At 37.2% G+C, this 26932-nt stretch overlaps 1 protein-coding gene across 1 annotated transcript in view; it reads right to left on the reverse strand.

Annotated features, from left to right (window-relative positions):
• The window catches only part of NBAS (NBAS subunit of NRZ tethering complex), a 322484-nt gene that overhangs the window by 131822 nt on the left and 163730 nt on the right, over positions 1-26932 (reverse strand). The window contains exons 32-35 of the mRNA XM_055327484.1: positions 22641-22754; positions 17372-17485; positions 14938-15095; positions 14092-14181 (exon numbers count right to left, since the gene is read on the reverse strand). Coding sequence (XP_055183459.1) covers positions 14092-14181; positions 14938-15095; positions 17372-17485; positions 22641-22754 — 476 coding nt within the window. The remainder of the gene's footprint in view (positions 1-14091; positions 14182-14937; positions 15096-17371; positions 17486-22640; positions 22755-26932) is intronic.

A 26932-nucleotide genomic window follows, 5' to 3' on the forward strand; every position in this document is an offset into this window, starting at 1 on the left:
GTAAAACTGAACAACGCAAGGTACTAAGGAAGAACGAACAGAGGACATGGTTCACAGAGAGAAGTAAGATCTAGACATCTTTTTCCTCAAGGATCTAGACCCTCAAGAGTCTAGCAGAAGTCCTGTTTATAATATATAAGAAACAGGGATCCCTGGGTGGCGCAGCGGTTTGGCGCCTGCCTTTGGCCCAGGGCGCGATCCTGGAGACCCGGGATCGAATCCCATATCGGGCTCCCGGTGCATGGAGCCTGCTTCTCCCTCTGCCTGTGTCTCTGCCTCTCTCTCTCTCTCTCTGTGACTATCATAAATAAAAAAAAAAAAAAAAAATTTAAAAAAAAATAATAATATATAAGAAACAGAAGAAAAATATTTACTAAGTGCATACTATGTGTTAGAGGTACTGAGCAGGTGTTTCCTGTGGTCACTACTAAGTTGTACACTAACATTGCAGAGTAGGTATGAGAATGCCATATGATAGAAAAGCTGTAGATCAAGTAAGCTAAATATGCTGCTCACAGGCTATTGGCCTACGGGTGTCTCCTTTCTTCTTGACCAGGTCTGGCCATCAAAATGTGTGGTCCACTTGTTCTTCATAGAGTTTTGACATATTACATACACACAGACACACACATGCATTTAAGGTCATTTATTCTTCTGTACTGTAAAACTAAAATCTCATTAAAGATGATTTGAAAAACAAAAAATTAGGGGGCAAAAAGATAGTACTTATTCACAGTTCCATGAAACAAACACAATATTGCCAGTATACTTTCTCCATTTGGGTCTTTAATCCAAGCTTAGAGATCTTTCTTTAAAACCTTTTCATTTGGGATCCCTGGGTGGCGCAGCGGTTTGGCGCCTGCCTTTGGCCCGGGGCGCGATCCTGGAGACCCGGGATCGAATCCCACATCGGGCTCCCGGTGCATGGAGCCTGCTTCTCCCTCTGCCTGTGTCTCTGCCTCTCTCTCTCTCTCTCACTGTGTGCCTATCATAAATAAAAATTAAAAAAAAAAAAAAACTTTCTCTAAAAAAATAAAATAAAAAATAAAACCTTTTCATTTAAGGATAAGATATATCAAAAAATGTGTACACGCGAGTGTACAGGTTGATAAATTTCAACACGCTTATGTAATTCGCACTTAGACTAAGTAACAGGCCGCTTCCAGCATCCCCGATGGTGCTTTTATGGTCACTTCCAGCCACTCACATGGCCAAGATAAACACTATTCTGACTACCAGCAGCATAAATTTGTTTTGCCTATTTTTATACTTTATATGAATGGAATTACATCCTCTTTTGAGTCTAATCTCTTATCATTCAACATAAATTCATTCATATTCTTGCAAGTTGTTGAAAACTGTCCAACTCACTGTCAGTGCAATCCTGTTAATGGTACAGGATTATACAGTGTAAACAGAACTTAACCTTTTTTTCTGTGATGAGCACTTGGGATCCTCTGCAGTTTGGAGCCAATACCAAAAGTGTGGCCCTGAACATGCTAATAATTAACTTTTGGAGAAAGTATGCATTTCTGGAAATAAGGATTACTTAGACACAGAGTATGCATCTGTTCAGACTTAGTAAACAGTGCCAAAAATTTTCTAAAATGGTCACACCAACTGATACTCTATCTAATAACCAATTACAATAAAAGTTCTGGTTACTCCACATCCATGCCACATTTCATATGTGTCTTTTTCCTTTTAGCAGTACCAGTGAGCAGCATCTCTCTGTGGTTTTAATTTGTATCTCTCCGGTGACTAATGAAGTTGAATAATTTTTTACGTATATGGGATCCCTGAGTGGCTCAGCAGTTTAGCGCCTGCCTTCAGCCCAGGGTGTGATCCTGCTAGACCCCAGATCAAGTCCCACATCAGGCTCCCTGCATGGAGCCTGCTTCTCCCTCTGCCTGTGTCTCTGCCTCTCTCTGTCTCACTTTCTCTGTCTCTTTCTCTGTGTGTGTGTCTCTCTCTCTGTGTCTCTCATGAATAAATAAATAAAATCTTTAAAAAAAAGTTTTATGTATATGTTGGCTATTTGAGCATCTGCTTTTGTGAAGTGTCTGTTCAAGTGTTTTGCCATTCTTCTGTTAGTTATCTGTTTTCCTTATTCACTTTTAATTCTTTATATATTCTGGATACACATCCCTTATTAAATGTATAAATTGTGAATATTTTCTACTCCTTAGCAGATTATCTTTTTGTTTTAATGTTGGCTTGATTAATAGTTCTTAAATTTTAAATTACAATTTATCAGGTTTTTTTGACTTTATGATTAGTATTTTTTGTATATTTAAGAAATCAGGGGCATGTGGGTAGCTCAGTCAGTTGAGCATCTGCCTTTGGCTTGGGTCAGGATCCCAGAGTCCTGGGATCAAGGCCCTCATCAGGTTCCCTGCTCAGTAGGGAGTCTGTTTCTCCCTTTGCTCCTCACTGTGCTCGTGCTCCCTCCCTCCCTCCCTCACATTCACACACACACACACACACACACACACACACACACACACACACTCTCTCTCTCTCTCTCTCTCTCTCTCTCTCTCTCAAATAAATGAAATATTTTTTAAAAAATCATTGCCTACTCCAAGGTCACAAAGAAGTTCTTCCATATTTTCCTTAACATGTAAGTAAAATCCTGTTACAACAATTTGCTACCCCATCTCCTTTGCATCTGTAGCATAAATGCATCCTTCTAATGCACTTACCATAATATGCAGATATTTTGTTTGTCTGTCTTCCCAACCAGACAGTAGCTTTTGAAGGGTAGGGACTATGTTCATTCATTACTATATCCTCAAAGTAGGTGAAAATCCCCCTAACCTGTAGTTTGTATCCTTAGATATGTATAAGAAGTCTGGTTTTACTGCCTATTTAACTGTTTGAGGATACATTTTCTAAAGCCTAATATGTTGTGCCTATAGTAGCTAACTGTTATTCAAATAAGATTTCATGCTACATTTTCAAATCTTGTTCATCTTTAGAATCTCCTTGAGAGGGCAGCCTGGGTGGCTCAGCGGTTTAGCGCCACCTTCAGCCCAGGGCCTGATCCTGGAGACCCGGGATGGAGTCCCACGTTGGGCTCCCTGCATGGAGCCTGCTTCTCCCTCTGCCTGTGTCTCTGCCTCTCTCTCTCTCTCTCTCTCTGCGCCTCTCATGAATAAATAAATAAAATCTTAAAAAAAAAAAAAAAAAAGAATCTCCTTGAGAGGGTATATTGAACAATTTGAATGTCATCAACGAATCCAAATATAGAATTAAAAATATAAACAAGGTAAGAAATATGGCACTTAAACACAATGCCACTTCACTCAGAGGAAAACCAAGTCAACTGAAAGATATAAAAAAATACAGGTGATAAAACAATTATTCCATTTCATAAAATGAACCTAAACGTTACTTCTAGTTCACATGGATAGGCTAACTCAAGATAGGAAATTCAAAATACATGAAACTTAAAAGTTTGTTTCAGAAGATAAACGAAACTCGCATGTTCAGAAATGTGTAAGATAAAAGGATTGTAAGAGAGTCTCCCAATGAGGATCACAAAAGTAAAATAAAAAGTTAATTCGGACCACACAAGAAGCATCAAACTTGTAGAGTCTATCAAGATTCTACTGTAACTAAGAGTAATTAATGAGGAAATAGTTTTCCTTCAACTACATGTAATGGGGAAAGAAAAAAGAGGTTAGGCAAAATTTACTCCTCAAATGATTACGACTGGCACTCTTTATATTCATAGTTGCACATTGCTAATTAATTTAGAACGTGTAACAGCAGAAATAGATTAATCCCCCAAACCAAATCAACAACTCCCAGCATAAAATTTAACATGAAATCTCATTAATGTCAACTGTGTTACATAGCTCAAAGGTTAACTGATTAAGCATCGATAGTATTTTTCAAATTCTGCAACAAACACCATTACCATCAGGTTCATGAGAACAAGAATAGCTCCACATGTCAAGCTTGGCTTACAGAAATGATTCCTGTTGATCAATTACTATAAAGAATAATCTATTTTGGAGTTGCATTCTCTGGTGTCTGGTAACAAAAGGATTAATTTATGAGAAATCAGGATGCCTACCATAAAATGAGCTGGCGATATACACAAACTATGTAAGCATTACAAAGAGCACTCGAACTGAACTCATCCACTATCCCTTCTCCTCCCACAGATTTTAGATGATCCAAAGTTCTTCCCTGCACCTAACACTTATAGTAAATTTCACCCTGACCTCAAAATGATAAGAATACAATCTTTATTACTGGTGATGCTACTTTTAGAAGTATCTGTCAGAAGAAGCAGTAGAAAAATACCCCATGGAATAAATCACTCACTATAAAGTCAGACTCTGTTTCGGTTCATCTGCTAAATAACAGACTGAGTTATAATTTAGATGTTTTTTCCTCTGCAAGTCATGAACCACGATACAATTCTGATGAAAGCTTTAAGTCCTTTCTCCAGAAAAAAACTGCACATGTATGTAGACAAAGATAAACACACAAAGTCACAGACTGACACATACACATACACCAAATATGACACATGATTTCAGGGGCTTTGGGAATCAAACCCTTCCTGAATCTCCTAGCATTGTTGGGCCAAGATTAAGAGGCCTGCAGTTAGGAGAAACAGAAGTAGATGAAGTATTATTTTAATTTTCTTTTACCAGGCCCAATTTTTAAATCACTTTTGATAAATGATTTGGTGTTCTTAATACATCCACAAAATAAATTTACTGAACACATACTTCTAGCATGCCTACTATGTTTAAGACCCAGTGTTAGGCAACAGGGTTACCATGATGATTACGATGTTATCCCTGCTCTCAAAGAACTCCTAGTACATTAGGAAAGAAAGGCAAATAGAAAATTTGTCTTATTTTACCAATGAACTGAGAACTTATCCAATTGGATCCCATTCAAATATTCCCCCCCTTATAGTAACAGAATCTATCTCCACCCATCATATCCACAGCTTAACCTTCCTCATTTATTTTATTCACATATTCAACAGATATTTTTTATATTAAGTATAACAAGGACAATGTTCTAGATACTGAAAATAGCATGAACATTGTTCCTGCCACAAAGATCTCCCCCTACCATTCCAAGAGAACGTAAGTAAAAAATTAATATAAACATATCAGAGAAGTATATCTGATAAATGATAGGATAAGAGCTAGGAAGAAAAATAAGGTAGCGTATAATTGTGTATGTAGAAACCAGGGAAGCTCTCACTGAGGAGACATCTGAGCAGAGACCTGGAAGAAGCGAGGCCAAGTCATCTGGGTATGTGGAGAACACTGCAGGTAGAACAAAGTACAAGGACCCAGAGGGAGAACTTGATGGGAATGTTTAAAGAATGGCAAGAAGGTCAATATGACTAAAGTGTGCTGAGCAAAGCCAAATTTGGGGTAGGAGAGGAGACAAGAAATCAAGTCAAAACAGGAAGAAGGGAAACAGATCATGGGTGTCATTGTAGGAGATCCTAACCACTTAATTTGTACTCTGAGGGACATGGCATGAGTATTTTTAAAGAATCGCTCTGGCTGCCTTGTTGAGCACAGACAACAGCAAGGAAAAGAGCTCAAGCAGGCAGACAAACAGAATAACCACCATAAAACTCTAGGGGAGACACAGTGATAATTAGACCAGGGTGGTAGCAGTGGTAATAGGAAAATATGGTCCACTTCCAAGTCTACTAGGAAAGTGAAGCCAAGAGGGTTTCTTGACAGATCGTATGTGTTATGTAGGACAAAGAGAAGAACTGAGGATGACAATAAGGTTTATGTCCTAAACAACTAGAAATATGGAGCTGCCATTTTCTGACATAGGATATAGCACAGAAGGAACACCACTGTTTGCCCAGGTGGAGCATGGGATGTTAAAATCAGCGGTTCACTTTTAACACATTGAGGCTGATGTCTGTAAGAAAGCCAAGTACAGATGTTAGTTTGGCAGCCATACATATAAGCCTGGAACTCAGAAGATGAGGGCTCATGGTATAAGCAGGGAATCATCTGCACAAACTTGATATTTAAAGTCATGATAATGGATGTAATCATTTAGGAATGAGTGTAAATAGAGAAGAGATTTAAAGACTGAGACCAAAATAAATAAATAAATACATAAAATAAAAATAAAGACTGAGACCTGGGGTATCTACCATTTATCTGGGAAAATGAGGAAGGACCAACAAACATGAGGAGAATAAGTGGCCAATAAAGTACAAAGAAGACAAATAGGCTGTCCCTGAAACAAGTATATATCCAATGTCACTGGTAGGTCAAATAAGATAAAGACAGATTTGACCCATGAATTTAGCAATATGAAGTCACTGGAGATCCAAACACAAGCTGTTGTGATTAAACAGAAAGGAGAAAAAGACTCCTGATGAGTAGATAAAAGGTAACAGGAGAAAAAGATGTGACCACTGCTAAGTGAACACAAAGGAGAGTATTAGTCCCTAAGAACAGTAGGTGTGAGCTCCTCCAGGGGTGAGTGGTCATATCACAAGGCCTCCTTAATAGGAAACTGTCAAATTCCCCAAATTTCACTGAAACGAAAATATTTTATTTTTGAAAAGTTATCAAGTGGATTTAAGCAGCAAGACTAGATTAAAAGTAAAAAAAAAAATTTTTGTTACTAAAAGAAACTTAATGAAAACAAACAATTAGAAATCCATGAGCCCTATGAAGAAAGGGTGGAATGAATGAAAAAACCAAACCTGGAATACCAATGGAGGTGTGAAAGGAGGCAGCTAATCTAAGCCTTTGTGAAAAATGGAAATTATGATACAGATTCTCCAAGCCAATCATAATGATAAGATTCATAGTCCTGACCATCAAACTATGGTCTAGGCAAACACATTATCCTACAAGCATGCCAGTAAGCAGATGGACTGCATCCTCCTTTGGTCAGCTCTCAGGAGGAAACACTACATACTGACTGAAATGTGTATTAGAATGGTGTTGTCACTGTGTTACTACCTAGTTCACGGATGGCACTGATTATCATAAACCCAGTTTCCCATAGAAAACACTGACCAGGCAGCAGAACAGTAAAGAAGCAGTATCGGCAATTACACAAACTTATGGAGGATACGTCACAAGAAAATAGGAAATTCTCTAACTCAGGAGCCCATTTCTACCACTTTATCCCAGAACAATGCTAGTTTAACTATGCAAAATACGTACATAAAATGGTTAGTGCAGCTCAGTCTAAAATAGAGGAAAATCGAACACAATCTAAATGTTCAAAAACAAAGAAAAAGATAAATAAATCACTGTATATACATCAAAAGACCACTAACTTACCTTTATATAAGTGGTTTGTATATGAGACAAGTATCCATGACATATAACATTATATGAAAAAAGCCTCAAGTTAATTTATGCAATATTATTCCATTTTAGTCCAAAAAATAAAATAATAATTCTCCACGAGACAGATAAGAGATGCACAGAAAACCTGTTTATAATCCAAAAAAAGTCTGGGAGATATATATATATATGTGTGTGTGTGTGTGTGTGTGTGTAAACTTAAAAGTGTTTACCTCTAAGCAATAGGATTCATGGTATAGGTGGAAAGAACCAAGAGAAGAAAGAGGACTTATCATATTTATGTACAGATGATTAAATTATTTCATCTTTTTAAAGAGTAGAAAAATCAAAGTTACCACAAATTTTCACATACTTATCAAAAGTTAACAAATGTTAGTATTTTATCACAGATGTTTCACTTTTTCACTTTCAGGAATAAAATATGCCAAATAATACCAATTATCTGAACCATGTCTCCTTTTAAATGGATTGCTAAGGGCAACCCCAGTGGCACAGTGGTTTAGCGCCGCCTGCAGCCCAGGGCGTGATCCTGGAGACCCTGGATCGAGTCCCACGTTGGACTCTCTGCATGGAGCCTGCTTCTCCCTCTGCCTGTGTCTCTGCCTCTCTCTCTCTCTCTGTGTCTCTATGAATAAATAAAATCTTAAAAAAAAAATTCCAAATGGATTGCTAAAATAAAAGCCTGTATTATTTTTGTAACTAAAAAAACCCATTATGAATTCCGGTTAAGATGGAGCAATGAAACCATGTTTCAGTGTGCTCATTCTGCTCCAAAATACTGAGGATAATTGATGAAAAGAGTAGAAAGGCACTCAAGTTCAATGGAATTCAACATTTGGGGGCTCAGAATTCTGATGCTGGTAATGGCTGCCAGTTGCTCCTTTCTAGAGAATTGTGAATCAAAAGGATGCCCTATAAGAAGCTCAGACCCACTGCCTGGGACTATGTATTTATATAAAACTGCAGGTCTAGAGAGACAGAGAACTAAGACACAGCCCACGCCCCTCATTGGCTCCATGCCTGTATTTTTCAGATCCTCAACACTAAAAAGGGTAGTGAATCTCGTGTCAAAAGGTGTTATAGGACATGGTTCTAGACAGACACACCAAGGGTTCAGACTGAGGAAAACCATAAAACTACAGAATCCTCAGACAGGGTCCAAGGAGTTCATACATAAACGGAACAGGATGGCACAACAATGAGCTTGAAAACAAAATTCTAAAACACCTAGGGAAAAGAGACAGTAAAGTGGTAATTAATAAAAATACATTCCAAATGAAATGGTTTCTTTTAAAACTTCAAAATAGGGATCTCTGGGTGGCTCAGCAGTTTAGTGCCTGCCTTCGGCCTGGGGCATGATCCTGGAGTCCCAGGACTGAGTCCCACATCGGGCTCCCTGCATGGAGCCTGCTTCTCCCTCTGCCTGTGTCTCTGCCTCTCTCTCTCTCTCTCTCTCTCTCTCTCTCTCTGCATCTCTCGTGAATAAATAAAATCTTTTAAAAAATAAGAAAATAAAACTTCAAAGTATTAATTTGTCTTTGTGCATATCAAATATGAGATTTAAAATCCTTCAAGAAAGAATAAGCTATCATAAAATATAAAAGAAAGCAAAACTAGTATCATCCCATTGAACTAAATTTTGTGTATGGTATGAAATTCTAAATTCATCTTTTGTATGTGGATCTTCCTCAAGCCTATAGTTATTTCACACACAAAGTAGCCTCTTTTTACTTACTTCTCAATAAATATAAGAGCTAAAACTATAAAACTCTTAGAAAAAAGCATAGGAATAAATTTCCATAACCTTAATTTAGGCACCAATTATCTTAGCTACAACACCAAAAGCAGAAGCAACAGAAGAATATTGATAAGCTGGACTTCAGCAACATTAAAAGGTTTTGCACTTCAAAAACTACCATTAAGAAATAAAAAAAGTCAAGTTACACATGGAGAGAAAAATATTTTCAAATCATATACTTAAAAAAAGACTTGTAGCCAGAATTTAAAAAAAAAACAAAAACACAACAACAAAACTTTTACAGCTCAGTAAGCAGCAGTACATAAAAAAGATGCTCAGCATCATTAGTTATTTGAAAAATGCACACTGGGATGATAATGATATATCACACACATCCCTAAGAATGGCTTTCGTCAAAAAGCCAGGTAACAACCAAGTGTTCATGAGAATGTGGAGACACAGGAATCTAAATACCTCCTCCTGGTGGGAAAGGAAAATGGTGTAGCCACTTTGGGAAACAATTTGGCAGCTTCTTTAAATGTTAAACACATATATACATGCAATGCAGCAGTTCTACTCCTACATACCTACAAGAAAAATCAAAACACATTTCTATAGAGAGACTTGTGCACCGATATTCAAAGCAACATTATTCATGATAACAAAAAAGTAGTAACAACCTAAATGTCCACCAACTGATGAGTTGAAAAATAGATGGTTGTCTCTGATACTGAAAGACAACTGCCATTTTGCTCACTTCTAGATATTTCTAAACAATCCTTCTATAAATTCAAAATCACTCTATGCTTAGCCCATGGCCCAGTTCTAAACATTAATTAGACCAGCTGTATAAATCTATAGCCACTTAAAATGTTCACAAGTTTTCCCACAGTGAAAATGATTTTTTAATGGGAACCTTATATATAATCCATTTCCAAAGCTAATTAGATTTATCTGGGGGAAAATACCATTGGCTAAATGATATAACCAATACTAGCTAAACAAATGTTAATACACTCTAAATGGTAGAATACAGCTACATCTTAAAAAAAAAAACCATAATAACCAACGTTAATAAGAAACTGGAAAACTGTAATTTTGGTAATTATTCACAAAATAAGCATTCCGTTCTATTTATAAAGTAATATCTTGTTCACAGGGACAACAGCCGATATCTTCAAACTTGTAGGCTCCTCTTGAACTAATGCAAATGCTACTACTGTGAAGCAATTAAATCTTTACTTTGCTTGGATATAAAAATAAAAATTATTATTTTCAAACTGAGTAATGAAAGTCTTGAACATTAAGCAGATTACACATATAGTCAGCTCTCATTTGTGAGTTATAATTTAATGTGGTTATTATATCTACTGTTAATGTGTAACACACAGCATCTTACAGCTAAGCACTGTATTTTAATCTAATAATAGTAGCTATAATATTCTGAAATGTGCTTCATGAATCAAAGCCATAATGTGTTCACTGAGGGTATGGATTTGCTCTTCATGAGATCTAGATTTCTTGAATGAACTTGCTGAAAAAGGACAAACGAAGACAAGAAAGCTTTTAAGGAGCTACCAAAAAAAGGGGGAAGGAGGAAAAAAAAGAATCATTTTGGAAGAATCCCTTTTCCTTGCTAAACAGAACATGTAAAGGACAGCTGGTGGTCTCCTTCATTTACTAGACTAATGGATGAATACGTGTCCACTTAACAGTGACACAGCATGTCCTATTCCAAAGAAGCCACTAAAGGGCCAGGTTGACACATTCTAATTCATTGTAGAAGGAGAAAATAGGAAACCAAAAGTCACAAAGGCTTTTCATGGATTTTATAAAGAAGGATGGGGATTCAGAATAAGCTTATGGAGCTGAACTCAACAGAAACACTTTGCAATTCTAGGCTGAACAGAGAAATGATACACCCCTTACACTGGCCAAAATATAACAGGATCACAATAGCCGCCATAGCATATATAAGTGAATTAAATGGGAAATCCCTTTTATTTTTAAGCTAAAATCTACTTTCTAATTAATTTTTACTACAGACTAATATTTATGCAGTGAGAGTTTCCAACTGAGCTTTATCAAACACTTCTTAGGCATTCACTATGTGACAGCCACCCTATAGAAAGAAGAGAGTACAAAGATAAAAAACATACTTCCAGTTACCACACAATACTAAAGCATACCACATAAGTGCTGACATGATGATGTGAGAGTATGTGGGAGATAAGGGAGGAGGAATAGAGGACTCAAGGAAAACTTTACAAATAAAGGGATACTTCAGGGGATCAAGGGATAAAAAAGATGACCAGAGCATAAAGCAAGAAGGGCAGGAGAGGCAGAGAGAAAACTCTAAATCATGCCAAAGGTGTGACAAAGCCAGAGAACGGTGGTGAGTTCAGCAGGACTGGAACACAGTGCATATTTGGGAGGCATGAAAAGAGATGAGGCTAGACAAACAGGTAAAAAGACAGGAGATGTGGCTGAATCAGTGGAGAAGGACCAGAAGCTCAAAAGATACAAACCTTGAGATACAGAAAATGTCATTGAAACTGGGTATTCAACTGGACCTTGAAAGATGGTAAAATTGGCCAACTTTCTTCTAATATATCAAACATTTAGGAACTGCTGGCCAATATAAGAACTGCTCTGGATCCCATAGAAGAATACCACAGAACTTAATGTGCTTTCATATCCAATGAAAAAAACAAACCAACAGTAATCAGTATGACTACAAGTCAAAACATGCCAAAGAACAAAACACATCCAAAATACTCCAGGGCCCTAGAAAATGCTATGGCATTCAGAGGGAATGCAACAACAGCAACAACAAAGTCCTCTGTCTGCAGTTGACAGCAGAACACAATGCTCCATTCCGTGTCTGATCTTCTGCAACTGTGATATCCAATCTGGTAACCGATATCCTCATGTAGCTATTTAAATTTAACTTAAATATGATTAAATTTAAAGATTTATTCCTTAGGTGCCCTAGCCATATTTCAAGTACTCAGTAGCACATGTGACTAGTGGCTACCATACTGAACAGTTGGGATACAGAATGTCTCCCTCACTGTAGAAAAATCTATTGGTCGGTGCTGTTCCAAAGCCACCATTACAGAAGAATAGGAGAAAACTCCTTAAAAACAAGAGTCACACTACAAACAACTCTGAGCTCCTCAGATCATTCAGCACTGAAATACAGTTATATAGATGTATTCAATATGTTTGTCAAAGTGAATTTTCACATAAAACAAAGAATTACGGAAATGGCATAGCCATCCATATTCCAGTATATGCAAAAACTGAGTATCTCTGCAGGAACTCCATCAACAGATTCTACAAGTGAAGCTTTGTATGAGACTTCCAGAAGTAACTATAGTACACAACCCCAAATGAGTTTGGAAAAACAGATACAGCCAATTAAAAAAAAAGAGAGAGAGAGACTAGGTACAGCTCACCCATCACAATAGACATCTTCCAAAACGAATGACATTTAGCATTTTGAAAGTGAAACTTACCATTTAAAGAAATCCTACAGAAAACCAATCTATAAAGAGGATTAGCATCTCTCTCTGTTTTTTCTAGGGTTTTATTTATTTATTTGAGAGACCGTGAAAACAAGACAGACTCCTCACTGACCAGGGAGCTGACACAAATGGGGTTTGATCCCAGTACCCTGAGATCATGACCTGAGCCAAAGGCAGACACTTAACCGACTGAGCCACTGGGCACCCCTGAGGATTATCATCTCTTAACTGATCTAATTAAAATATCAAAAAATGGGCTACTTGCTTCAACCTTAAAAAAAAAAAAGCCAATTTTACATGGTTAGAAATAGTAATGGAGAATGAAATGTCATGGAGCCAACACTTACCAAGAGACGAAAAGTGTTAGAGGTTATGTACTCCCTCCTTTCTCTCCCGGGATGAACTATCTTGAGAAGCATACATATTTAAGTGGTTCAGACAAGTTTTATTCACAAGAATCTCAATAAGGTGAAGGAAAAGAAGAAAAATCCTATAGAAAATGGGCAAGAGAATTGAACAGGTACCTCACAAAAGAGGATCTCTCTTAAACTAATTCCTTCTCATTAGTAATGAGAAAAATGCAAATCAAGACCATAAAGAAGGATTACTAAGTACTTAGGGAATAGGTAAAATTAAAAAAAAAAAAAAAAAACTAATGACGCCCAAGTGCTAGATTGGAATAAATGACAACCCCAAACACTGCTGTTGAAAGTGCAATCGGTAAAACCACTTTGGAAAATCTTTCAGGGTTACTGACTGCAGTTGCAACTATGGATATCTGCTAACATATGCTTCCAGGGCTGGGTAAGTAGATGCCGGAGAGAACAGTATGACACGTACAAACTGATGAGGCAGTTTTGGTTTTAGCCAAAATTGAAAAGACACCAACATGGATCAACATCATAACAGATAACTGTAAAAATACGCTCACTGCAATTAATTTCTCCACTGCAGTAACAATGAATAAACTCACTACACATAAGAGCACGGATGAATCTCACCAACAATATGGAGCATAGCTATTTCTGTTAAGTACTAAAACAGTAAAATTAAAAACTATCATATTGGGAGAGGTGTGATGGGTACTAAAATGCTTTAAAACAAAAACAAAAGCCACAAAGACCTGGTGTCATGACAGTGGTGATGTCTGGAAGGGGAAGGAAGAGCTAGAAATTAAATTGGGAGAGGGTGTGTAGGGACTTGTGGAAGGCTGGTCATACACTATTTCTGTCTGGTGCTTTCATGGATACAGTCTTTGTGAAATTCATTAAGATGAACACTCTCAAGTACCTTTTTTTTTTAATGTGAACATTGAATTTCACACACACATGCACACGCACTTTTAAAAGAAAAACAGTCTCTATACATACACACACACACACACACACACAAACGCACACAAACACAGGGGCAAGGCATTCCCATTTCACTCTACTCCTGGCTACATTTGAAATTCCTCTGGCTCAGACTAACTCACCTCTTGCAGCGTTTTACTAATTAATGGTGGAACGTTGATACTCTCTCCTCCTTCTGGATGGATCTGGAAATTCACTTTTTGATAAAGAATCTGGAAAAAGAACATACTATAAAGGAACTGTACTTTTAAATTCACCTAACTTCACAATGTAGCCTGGAAATTTAAAAATTACTCTTGAGGGAAAAACTGCTATTTCATAACGAACTGCTTTGGGGAACAGGCTTAACTTCTGGACTTCCTGAACAGCTTCCCAGTTTCAGAAGTAAGAACCACTGGTGGAAAAGCGGGCATACAATATATTGAATGACAAGGACATGAGAGAATTCCAGAATCTCTTCCTATATTCTTATATCCTGTACTGACCTCTTCCTATATTTTAGTAACAAGAGCATTAGCCACCCTTTGGCAGATCTAGCCTGTGAATTTTAGGAATTCAGCATCTCCACAACCATAACTCTTTCCCCTGCCATTCCCAAAGGGCCTCCAAGGGATGCTGTCACCACTGGTTTTTAACTCCTATGGTTTCAAATATATTTTATATGACCATTTCTTATGTTTTATTTTTGACAACACTAACTTTCCCCATTATATTCAATAATTTACTTCTTAGTACTACTTCCTGTTTTTCTCATACTTGCTTTTACCCTTTCTTCCTTATTGTAAGAGGCCAACATTATTTTATATCCTAATAGCTTTAAATCCCTTTTCACATAAGTGACAAGCTATTCTTCTCCCATAAATTAAAATTATCATATTATTTGAAAAAATGATCACAAATCTCAGACCCATGCACCCAACAAAATATATTTCATACAGTTCAGTATTTACTTTACTGGGAACACTTACTTCTGCCTGTAGAGAGCTGCTAGCTGCCAAAAGAAGTTCAATGCTGCTAGGAGGGCAATGTGTCAAAGCAAAAGCCATAAGCTCCTGACGAGTGGTCAAGTCCCGGTAACTATCTGATTGTCCTAACTGGCTACAAACATCCCAGCTCTTAGAGTAACCTGCAAAATTGGCAAGAAAAAAACAAACTAATTTTCACAAGAAGAAAAATCTCCAATCTAACATGAGAAATTCAATGGCTTTCTGCTCAGGTCTTGCGTTACCAAAGCACCATCTTCATCATTAGTGATGCATAACATAAGGATAGAAAAGAAATACTATGCTGCTTTATTATCCAACAAGTTTAGCAATATTCCAGACGCATTGTTCTGACAAACTCTGCTCCTTTTTAGATTATCTGACAATGACTACAAATAACATTACTTAGCTTTAACTTTGGGTAAAAAGCTGGGTGTCTGAATTCAGAAGACTTGAGGGTATAGCCCAATTCTGCTATTTTAGCACTTGTGTGAGCTCGAAAGAGTTCCAAGTGTCACACTTCTTTTACGACTACAAAGGGACAATAATAATGCCATCCTCACTGAGTTGTTGAAGGATTAAATAACATTTCTATTTAAAAGCACTTTGTAAACTGCAAAGTGGGAGAAAAGAAAAATTATTATAGGCAGCTACACAGAATCATTCAGTCTACAGAAGACAGAGATCCAAGGACAGAGCAAAGCAAAAAGTCAACGCTGGCTCCCAGCAGAGATCTTTTTCCTACACAATTTTATACTCTGGATCCTTAAAATATATTTGTATCTATGGTTGAAGGAGTTCTAGTTGAAAGAGTTTGTTTGCTCTAAGTACTAAGTTGCAGTTTGAAAGGGTTTGTTTTGTATAAGTACAAAGACCCTGATCAGAATAACTTCTCTAAATATATTAAGTAGAAGTCTAGGTAATACCCGTATGGGAATAAAATTCTTAACAAAGCTCTCTAAATAATTTTAGAGTAACACACTGTCTTCTCAAAACAACCATAATTATTCTGAACTTACTGCTACAAAGCGAATATTGCTTAATACTAACATTGGCTTATTAATTAGTTAATATTTACACTGCGTAGTATTATAGAATGTTGCTCTTTTATGAAACTGATTTTCTACTGTTGAGGTTATAAAGCATTAAGTTTTTTCTCCCAGAGTTTTAAATGCTTTCATAAATGTACTGACAAAAGATTCTTTCCTTGACCAAGTATGGGTCAGGTTCCTTTGAAGCCTCTTGGCAACCAGGCCTACACCTTGGCCATCCTTGCCGAGCCTGCACAGTCCAGTGCTGTCAGTGACAAGCCTGTGCAGTTCAGTGTTGGTGATCAGCCTATACAGTCACTTTAGAGAAAATCTTCCATCCTTGCTAACTGATCACACATCATATCTGATCAAATCCCTCATCCCTCCATCCTTGTTATCTGATCACCCTAGCGTGCCTTCAACAAGAATCCCACTAACCCTGATGTCTCAAAGTAAGTTCACATCCACTGACTCCCTCACTATGCTCCTTGGCTTTAAGTTCCCTGCTGTCTTTTCTGTATCACTTAAGTCTGATCTCTCTCACCTACTGCACTGCAACAGTTTTAACATCTACTGCAAAAGTCCTGAGTAAAGTCTTACTATTTTTAAGAAATAACGGAAATGTATTTTTCTTTAACAGTATATATACAAAAAGTGCAAAACCCCAACGTGCACAGCTCCATGAGTTATCAGGAAGTGAAGCACTATACTTTTAATTGCTCACTATGAAAGCACAGACAGCATGCAAAAAGATATGCTTGGACTTTCATATATTCAGACACAGCTAAGGAAAGTGGATCATTTAGTACAGACTCAATGATAAGGCAACATCACTTCCTACCCCGCTGGGGAGTATGTTCTTTCCCAGTGAAATTATGCCACAAAAAAATCTGATTTTCCAGAGACCTGAATTTGAATTTCAATATGGAAAATTTTAGGATTGCAAACTACTTCCTATTTTCTCAACATCAGTTTGAAATTCACTATGTTGTCCTTTTAAAAATAAAATTAAAGACTAGAGATATTAACTACTCACAAATTAGAGATACTTCAAAATTTTTAAATTTTCTTTTATATAACAAATACACGCAAAAGCATAAAATATTTTACATAAAATTGTTCTTAAAATTATGAGCATATTTTTAATAGGCAATAGAAAGCAACCAAAATCTCAGCTACAATGTAACGCCTGAGCCCATTAAAGTACTTATATTAATATATAAGCACATGGTACACATATAGATCAGTACTCAAAATGTCTCTCAAGTCTTCTACAGAATATGTGGCTGGCTTCCCAATGAGGCCAATTGATTTCAGAACAGAGCTTTTCCATTATTCATCATGTAAAAAGGACCTGAACAAAGTGTTAAGTAATTTGTCTATTTCACCTGTAGACATCAGCTCCTGACAATGCACACTGGCTGCTTTGTAGTCATGGAAACGAAGTGCTTGCTCTACTAGAAGGATCAGAACCTGTCCACGCCTTTCTTCTGGGTCTTCACCTGTAAACACATGCAAATGACTTAATGATTATGACAGCATCAATTGATAAAAGAGCTCATTAACACTGTGTTTCTAATTAATTAAAAAATAAAAGGCAGAGATTAGACTGATTTTTAGAAAGATTATAGGACAAATATCACAGCAGCTCTGACCTTCCAATCTACCTATTAACCCTGGAATTACTTTCAGTTTCCTAAGAGATCAGTGTGACTAGTACCAACCCCAGATGAACCATTCCAACCTAAATGGGTAGAGAAAAGGTTTTCCTCTCAACAAGAACTTGAAACTTTTTGCTATTCCTTCTTTTATAGTTTGTCCTTTGAATGTTCTGTTTTAATTATAATTAATAAATGACAAGTACAGGAGGGAGACCTAAACACAGAGTAAAGTGGATATAGTTTTATAGTTTCACTAACAGTATTACCTTTTATCATAATAAATATTAGATACTTAGACACTAAGAACACATACCAAAATTCAGTTTATGTTAGCACAAAGATCTTAATTTTCTCAAGAAGATTCTTGGAAGTCAACTTAGATGTTATGTCCTTCTTGACATCTCTACACTTTCTTCACAAGAAACACATGGTTTATATGGTTCCTATATGTTCCTTTACTTTTCATTCTGTGAATACCAATTTGAGATCATCATCTTAAAAATCTACATCTTTTATCAGAATTTAAGCTCTCTGAAGAGAGGGATTCCTTCCTTGTTAAACTCTCAGTAGGTGGTACCAAGTTGTACATATAACTGGGGCTCAAAAAATATATATTCAATGAAATGAGTAGAGATTCTATCCAGAATGTAATTTTCAATTATAAGACAAATGATTCAAAGTTATAACATAAACACAACTGGTATACTTGAACTAAAAAAAAGAGAGTAAAACAGATTTTACATTTTACTGAGGTAATGAAACCTTAAAATTATTTTCAGTATTTCCAAAAAGAAAAAATAAGAAGAAAAAAGGAAATACCCTCCATTTTTTAAGCTATAATGTGGTTTAAAAGAAAAGATAAACATATTAAAGAAAGGTCTGAATGAAAGTTTTAAAATAGGTCACCATTAATCTCCATCCTGTGCTGCATAGGCTGAAATAAAATGCACATATTTGCCTAAGCTAATCAAAAAAGATTTTTTTAAAAAAAATGGTAAAAAACTATGATTCATAATATTATTGGAATAATACACCCACGTTCTGCAACACTCCCATGTAACACTGGAAATGCAATATGCAAAAAGTTTCTAAATAATAAATGTACATATCACACTTTACATAAAACCTATTTTGTAGATAATACTCTTAAGATGTTAGCATTTATTCAGAATATCTAAATCAAAAATGAGGGCAGCCCCGGTGGCTCAGCGGTTTAGCACACCTGCAGCCCAGGGCCTGACCCTGGAGACCTGGGATCAAGTCCCACATCAGGCCCCCTGCATGGAGCCTGCTTCTCCCTCTGCCTGTGTCTCTGCCTTTCTCTCTCCGTGTCTCTCTTGAATAAATAAATAAAATCTTTAAAAATAAATAAATAAAAAATGAAAAGGGCCAGGGGTGACTTTTTTTTTTTTCATGAGAAAACTTGACTAGGTTGCAGAGATATTTTGTAGATATAATTAAAGCCCCTAATCAGCTGACTTTAAGGATCCATTGATTACCATCATCCAACAACCAAAAGAAAAAAGGTGGAAACAAAGGGTAAGAGTAAAGGATTCAAAGTGAGAATCTTCTGAACTGTGTTGTCTTCAATCAATTAACTTCTTTATTCCTATTTCCTCACATTCTATGTAAGAGTCATATCTCTGCTATAAGGGACACACAGTAAGAAGTAACTTAGACAAGTATAAAAGCATAAAATGAGAATTATTGTTGTTGTTAATGTAAATTTTTAGTCACCTTGGAGTCCAAAGTTCAAATATTTAACTGCTTTTAATTCTGGAAAGTTCCAATCTGATCAAGTGGGTAAAGGGGAAAACATAACCAAAAATAATCTAAAAGAATGATCTAGAAAAATACTACAAACAGAACCAAACAAAATAAATTCTTAACAGTCAAGATTACGGCCTGATAAGACATCTATTAAAGAAATTGACTCACATATTTAGTCTGAAAGATAAGATTAATGATGGCATGAGAAAGCTTTGGGTATATGAAATATAATTTAAGCAACATCCACAAATTCTCTGACATTCTTTTTTTTTTTAATTATTTTCTTTAATTTTTTTTTTTAATTTATTTACGATAGTCATACAGAGAGAGAGAGAGAGAGAGAGGCAGAGACACAGGCAGAGGGAGAAGCAGGCTCCATGCAGGGAGCCCGACGTGGGATTCGATCCCGGGTCTCCAGGATCGCGCCCTGGGCCAAAGGCAGGCGCCAAACCGCTGCGCCACCCAGGGATCCCCTCTGACACTCTTTTCTAAAGATGGAGCTCATTGCCCCTCCCCTTGATGGGGGCTGGTAGGTGATTTACTTCTAATGGAGTAAGGTGGACGTGATGATGTATGACCTCTAAGACAAGATCATAAAGGACATTACACCTTCCTCCTCTTTTATAATTAAACTGCTTGAGAGGCAATTAAGTGTCATGTTGACAGAACAGTGTGGAAGCCCTATAGAGATCCATGTGACAAGGAACTGAGAGGCCTCTTACCACCAGCCAGGAAGACACTGAGGTCTCCTCCAACCACCCAATGAGTAAGCCAGCTCAGAAGCAAATCCTCCATCCCCAGCCCAGCCCTCAGGTGGAGCCCATACATAGGTCCCTTAAACTAGGGAGGGCACATGTGACTGCCTCCATGAAGAAGACATGATGGCCATGAAACTGCCCAAATTCCAAGGCTAGATTAGAAAACCCCATGAAGCTTTTGCTGGTTTCTCTCAGAACATGGACTCTGGGAGCCTTCAGTCACCATCTAAGAAGTCGTGGTACTCCACAGCCACCATACGGAAAAGATCACAGGGAGAAACCATACAAAGAAAAGATACAGCCCTGGCTATTCTATCCCTCAGCTACTTAAGTCTTCCCAGACCAGGTGCCATTCATGTAAGTAAAGCAACCTTTGAGATGCGCCAGCCCATCCCTGGACACTATCTGGGTGCAATTTCATAAAAAATCCTGAACTGCCGGGCTGAGCCCAGTCAATCTCCAGAACTGAAGGAGGTAAAAATTAAATGATTTTGTTTTCAGTCACTAAATCTTGAAGGTGGTTTATAAAGCAGCAATAGATAACTAGAATGCCCTACAAGGCTCTGGCAAGTGTCACCAGCCTTGTGATCCCTTTCTTAATTAAGGGATCTTAATTAAGCTCCTGGCCAGGCAAGATATTAGCATTTCCTTTCTTCCAAACTCTATAACACCTATATGCAGAAGCCAGGTACACATCCTGTCCTGTGCTACAGCATAATCATCTGCTTCCTCAGCCCTCTAAGATTCTGAGTTTCCAGAGGGCAGAAGCTGTGTATACCACAACCTTGTATCTAAAGTACCCAGCACAAGTCTCAGCTTCCATTTCCTCATCTGTAAAATGTAGCTAACAAGAGGCTGTTGTGCATCATCAAAGAGCTAATATATAAAAAGAGTAGAGAAGGGGGCTGAAATGTTGTTAATCCTATTAAAAATTCCTACAATTTACCAAGATCACTGATATTCCTATTTCCATGTCAACATGACACAGGACAAAAATGGAAATTAAGTCTCCATATGTATGTAAAAAATGCTCACAGCATCCCTGAGCTGTTTCATTACTTTCCGTGATATTTCCTTATGAAAATCCTCCCTGATCAAAGTGTTTCAAAGTTTACAAGGTGCTTTAAAAAATTTTTTTTTCATTTATTTATTCACGAGAGACACACAGAGAGAGACAGAGACATAGGCAGAGGGAGAAGCAGACTCCCTGCAGGGAGATCCATGTGGGACTCAATCCCACACCCCCAGGATCACAACTGAGCCAAAGGCAATGCTCAACCACTGAGCAACCCAGGTGCCCCTACAAGGAGCTTTTATAGGTATTAACTCATCTGCAGGTGTATGTGTGTGTGTGGGGGGGGGGGGGTGCTGCTGTCTTGTATATGTGGGAGCTGAAGCCAGGGAGTATCATTCCCATTTTCCAGAGACTAAAACTAGACTGAAAGTTACTTTGCAAGCATACAGGACAGTCAGGACTGAAGCAGTCTTCTGACCTACATCCAATTTCTCCCCCATCATCCAAGATGCCTCATGATGGGTGGTGGGTTCCAAAGCTGCAACGGGCCCATGGTAAAGATGTTAATGCTCTGCTTTCAGACAGACTAGAAAAGGACAACTGACACAGAAAAATTTACTAAAACTATGAATGAGTCATCTACATTAAGATTTAAAAACATTAATAAATGCAGTCCTCTAATACACTAAAAAATATATATATATATTAAAGTTAAAAATATAAACAGAAATCCCACTTATTTTGGAGCCTATCATATGTGGTTTGGGAAAGCTTAACTTCAAACCATAGTTTATAAAACATCTGGCCAACAAATTTTCTTGTAGAGATATGTGTTAAGTCAAAAATACAAAAGAAAATTATAAGGGACTCTGGTAAGCAGAACAGTGTGGTGAAAGCAGCATGAAAGGCAGAGTCAGAAAGACATTCCTTGGAAGCCAGAGTCTGCTATCTAACCCTGCTGGGCAAGATACTGAACGTCTCTGATCTCCAATTTCCCTCGTAAAATGAGAAAAATACCATCGTCATTACCATTTAATAGATGAAATATAATCACCTGTGTGAAAAACCCACCAAATAGTAAATGCACAAATTTTTCTAGGAAATTGCTCAAGTTCAAAAACATCATGCCAAATTTGGACACTGAAGGTAAGCAGGTAAGGCTGACTTGCTCTATATTTAAGCTTTTTGGTTATAAAGGCTAATCCCGGCTTCTACTCCTGACCTCACAAGCATCTCCCAGCATCCTGAATGAGTCCATCCTCGGTAAAGGGCAGATGGACAGCAGCTCAGTATGGGTATATATTTTTATAACATGGTGATCTTTGAAGAAAAGATAAATCCTTATTCGAGAATGGCACTGTGACACCTGCAAGCATGTATTCTGATGTTTGCCCAGGAGGATGTCAAGAATAACGCGGAAACCTTACTCTGCAATCCAGCATTCAAAACTTACCTGCTACCCTCAGCAACTCAGCAAGGCCCAGAAGCTTGGCAGACTGTTTGTAGCAGGTAGGGGATTGGCAAATACACTCCTTGATGAGGCTGATCCGATCACCACGCAATCGCACTACAAAACAAAGACTAAAGACTCGTAACTAGGAACATCACGAAAGAGCATCAGGACCGTACAAGTTTAGGTAAGAAAAACAATGAAAACTGTTAGCCTGCAGATCAAAAAGAAGTAAGATACAATTACTTTTAAGAAGTTAAAATTATTGTTGCTTCTGAATAAATAAGGTACTACCTACTAGGACCTTTTGTCACCAAACTGCGGAAGCAGCAAATGCACTGGCATTCGGAAGCTAAGAAAAAAGTGTCGCTTTTTCAAATGCCATGCAAGGCCCTAGGGAAAGTTTTAAACAACTCAGTATTTGTATTTGAAAACTTCACATACTTCCTATTACACAAGTGCCCCCGTTTACTTTACGTCCCTCCACCCCAAAATCCATTCCATGTTCCAAATACGCATTTTCTACCTCTACTTCATCATCCCAATCTTCAAACTGCTCACTGTTCTAATTTAGTAAACCTTTCTAAACCTTTCTCCAAACAGGTCCAATCTTCTCACTTAAGCCAGATATTAGGAAAATAAAACAAGTCTGATCATACCAATTCACACTATGAGGCAATTAAGGACACTTAATTTATTTAAGGGAAAGGAGTCAACATTTAAGAAGCATGGCACTACCTGGGTGGCTGGACCTCCATAAATATAATAGTAGCAACTCTAATGATAGCAGCTGACATAAAATGAATATGACCTATGTCCTAGGCACTATTGTCAGTGATTTACAGATATTAATCCTGCACAAGGTAGGTGCTATCATCTTCAGAGAAACAACGTACAGAAAGGTCACCGAAAAAGTGATGGAACCAGAATTCAACCCAGCCCCTTAAATGTTTTTCAAGCCTTCATTCCTTTATCCATTCCCAAATCCATGGCTATCTCCCAAATATTCTGTGTTCTCCCAAATCTTCTTACAGGGGGCAGAGGGCCCAGGGGTTGAGGAGATTAAGGAGAGAGGTGGTAGTTTTTCTTTGGAGTGGGCTCTTTTAAGTTTTCATAATGATTTAATTTCAAGTTTACAGATAGCTCGGCAGAATGGTACAAAGAAGTATATACTTTTTGCCAAGAATAATCAATTGTTAATAATGTGCTCCATTTACACACGCACATGTACAATCATACATGTGAGCCCTCCCTTCTCACACATATGTACACACACAAGTACACAAACACACACATCTATTTTTTCTGAACTATTCAAGAATAAGTTGCATATATCCTATCGTTTTATTCCTAAATACTTCAGTGTGCATTGGGTTATTTTAAGATGGATATTTATGCACCTGCTAGTACACTAATCCTTTGCAGCCTTTACTATAAAACATAAGATAGTAGATGTAGACTTCAGTTACTTACTTCATCATAACAGCTAACATCTACATCTAAGTCTAACTTCAGGAGACTGTATTATTGTTGTCAGTATCCACTATAATTATTTGTATCCCAAATACTCACCTGACTAACGTTAAGCTTGGCCATGTTATTTCTTGGGCAATGAAATGTAAGTGGAAGTGACATATGCCATTTCTGAACCAATGTTTCTTAAGAGTCACCATGGAATCCCACTAATGATCTTCACCCCTCCTATGAGAATGCCATCCCATGAAGTAGTACTACAGAAATGCCTGTGAGCAAGAAATCAACTTGCTATCACGTCATTGAGGCTTTAGCGATTCCTACGATAGCACAGCCTAGCAAAAATTAACTGATACAGTATATTTCAAATCAAATTTTCAATCAAAAAATTGGAGTTTCTTTCTTCAACATCTGCTACTATTTTATGAGGTTTTCTCCTTGTATGTTATTTTAAGAAATTGTGTAGTACCACTTCAATATTCCAGATTCAATTACTATGAGAAAGGTACTTTCTGCCGGTTTCTAATTTGATTTTCAAAACAACACCCATCATAGATCTCATCATTACTCCACATACCTGAGGTTTTCATAGATGCTTTTATATCCATATTTGATGAATTAGAGAAACTCTGGTTTTAATAACTCTAGTAAATGAATTTCCTTACTATTGCCATTCTTTTTCTAGCTCAATAAAATCAGAGTAGAAAACTGGAACTATATATAGCAACTGATCCTCATTTTATCTAATGTTCTAAGTTTGGTTCTTTGTCTGATTCTAGCCCTAAGCAAGACATAACTACTAATATTTCAAGTACATTAAGTAAATTTGGAAAGTGGGATTCTAAGAGTGCAGTTGCCATATTCAAATGTCTTTATTATTTGAGCCTCTGGACAATCACTGTATCAATTCTCTTTTACTGCTTATTGTAGTATATGCTAAATTATATTTCAAATGTAATTTCTCAGGTAAATTCTAGCCTTAGATATTATATTTCTATGAAGGAAAGGGGTATTTTACACCTAAAATTCCTTTTCAAATGGAACTAATAATATGGATATGCTTGTATGCATCTTTTAATAGCTGAAGACCTCTCACTTTCCTGTGGGATCTCACAAATATATATCCAGTGTTGGGGGGAAAAAAAAAACTATAATGCACACAGACACACAATAAATGCATAAAACAGCATTTACTGACCAGCTATACACATGCCAAACACAAACTTATCACAACCTTATATGAAGCACAGACAGTGAATGGCATCGAAAGTATACAACAACACTGCTGAGGAATAAATCTGAATTGTACAGGTAAGGAAGTCAGCGGTCACTTAGCTGATAAATGAGAACACCCGAGTTTCCTTCTCAAATCCTTTACTTTCATACAGTTTCATCTCTACTGCTTACAAATGCAGGTTTGAATTCCAGCACCACCTCTTACTGTGTGACCCTAAGCAAGCTATTTAACCCCCTGAACTGTGATTTCATTATCGGAAGTTAGAAACAATAACTTCATAAGGTATTTTGGGGAATAAATGTCTATAAATATACTTAGAACATAAAAATAACTGAATATATGTTTGTTATTGCTATTACTACTGCTACTGACATATTCATAAAAATGCTTATGAAGTTTGGGATCCTCTCATGTACAACTTTTCAGTGTTTCAAGATATAACTTCCTAGTCCTTCTAGGGAATATTTTATTATCACCTCCATCTGAGGAAGGTGAAGTTCAAAAACATGAAGATGGCACAGGTCACACAGCTTACAGGGGCAGAATCAGAATTTAGACTCTATTCATCAGTGTCAGGAAGTAGGCCTTATTCCCTTCATCATTTTGGAGTCTGGAATAGGGTAAGAAGCTAACTGAGTGGATTCTGAATGGAAGGAAAGCAGCATAGAAGGAGGAGCACGAGGAGAGGAAGAATGAAGCAGGTAGGAGACGCAAAATTCCACCACCAGTTAGAAACCAGAACCTCTGTGCGAAGTAACAAAAGTGACAGGTGACAACTGACTGCAGAGCTCTTGCAACGTCACAAGCACTGTAGACATATGGCTGTAAGCTTCCCAAGTGATTCTAGAAGGTGCTCATCCGTATCCCTACTTTGTAAATGAGAAAACTTAAACAAAAAACAAGGTCAGATACCTGTCCAGTTACCCAGTGGTAAATGGCTCTAGGCTGGCTTTACCCTCAATGCTGAGACTGGCAAACGGACTTACCCAGTTACAGGAAGAGCATGAGAGACAGCCAAAACTTCCTAACTCTGCTTATGTGAATAAGAAGAATAATTTACACAAAATGTAAACACCCAAATTATGGGGAAAAGCACACACAGGCACACACACACACAGACACCTTGTAGGAGATTCAAACACATGAAACCAGTTTCATGTATTTCTGTTCCTGTTTTCTATTAACTCTTTAATTATAACAAAGCTAGTACCACTAGCCTTCGCTTGGTAGCAACTCCTCAAGTATAAGCAAAGAAGGCTTTAAAACAAGGCAGAGTGACAAAATGAACAACATACACTATAAAAATCCCTGGACAATAACATTTAAACATCAAGTTACTTTGTCCAGTATTCCCAGTGAATACAAAAGCAGCTTAAAACTGAATTCTATCTATGGTATAAACACAATAAACAGGATACAAAGGCAATATCCCATTCTCCACATACAGAAGATTTTCTGACATTCATTCTAATAGGAAACTCTAAATCAATATATCAAGCTGGAAAGCTGTCAAGACATGAAAGCAAATATCTTTCTTAAAACACCCTTCAGTCATGAAATTTCTCAGAAGTAACAGCAGGATAGC

This window comes from Nyctereutes procyonoides, unplaced genomic scaffold, assembly GCF_905146905.1.
Source record: "Nyctereutes procyonoides isolate TBG_1078 unplaced genomic scaffold, NYPRO_anot_genome, whole genome shotgun sequence".
In the NCBI taxonomy this organism is placed as follows: domain Eukaryota; kingdom Metazoa; phylum Chordata; class Mammalia; order Carnivora; family Canidae; genus Nyctereutes; species Nyctereutes procyonoides.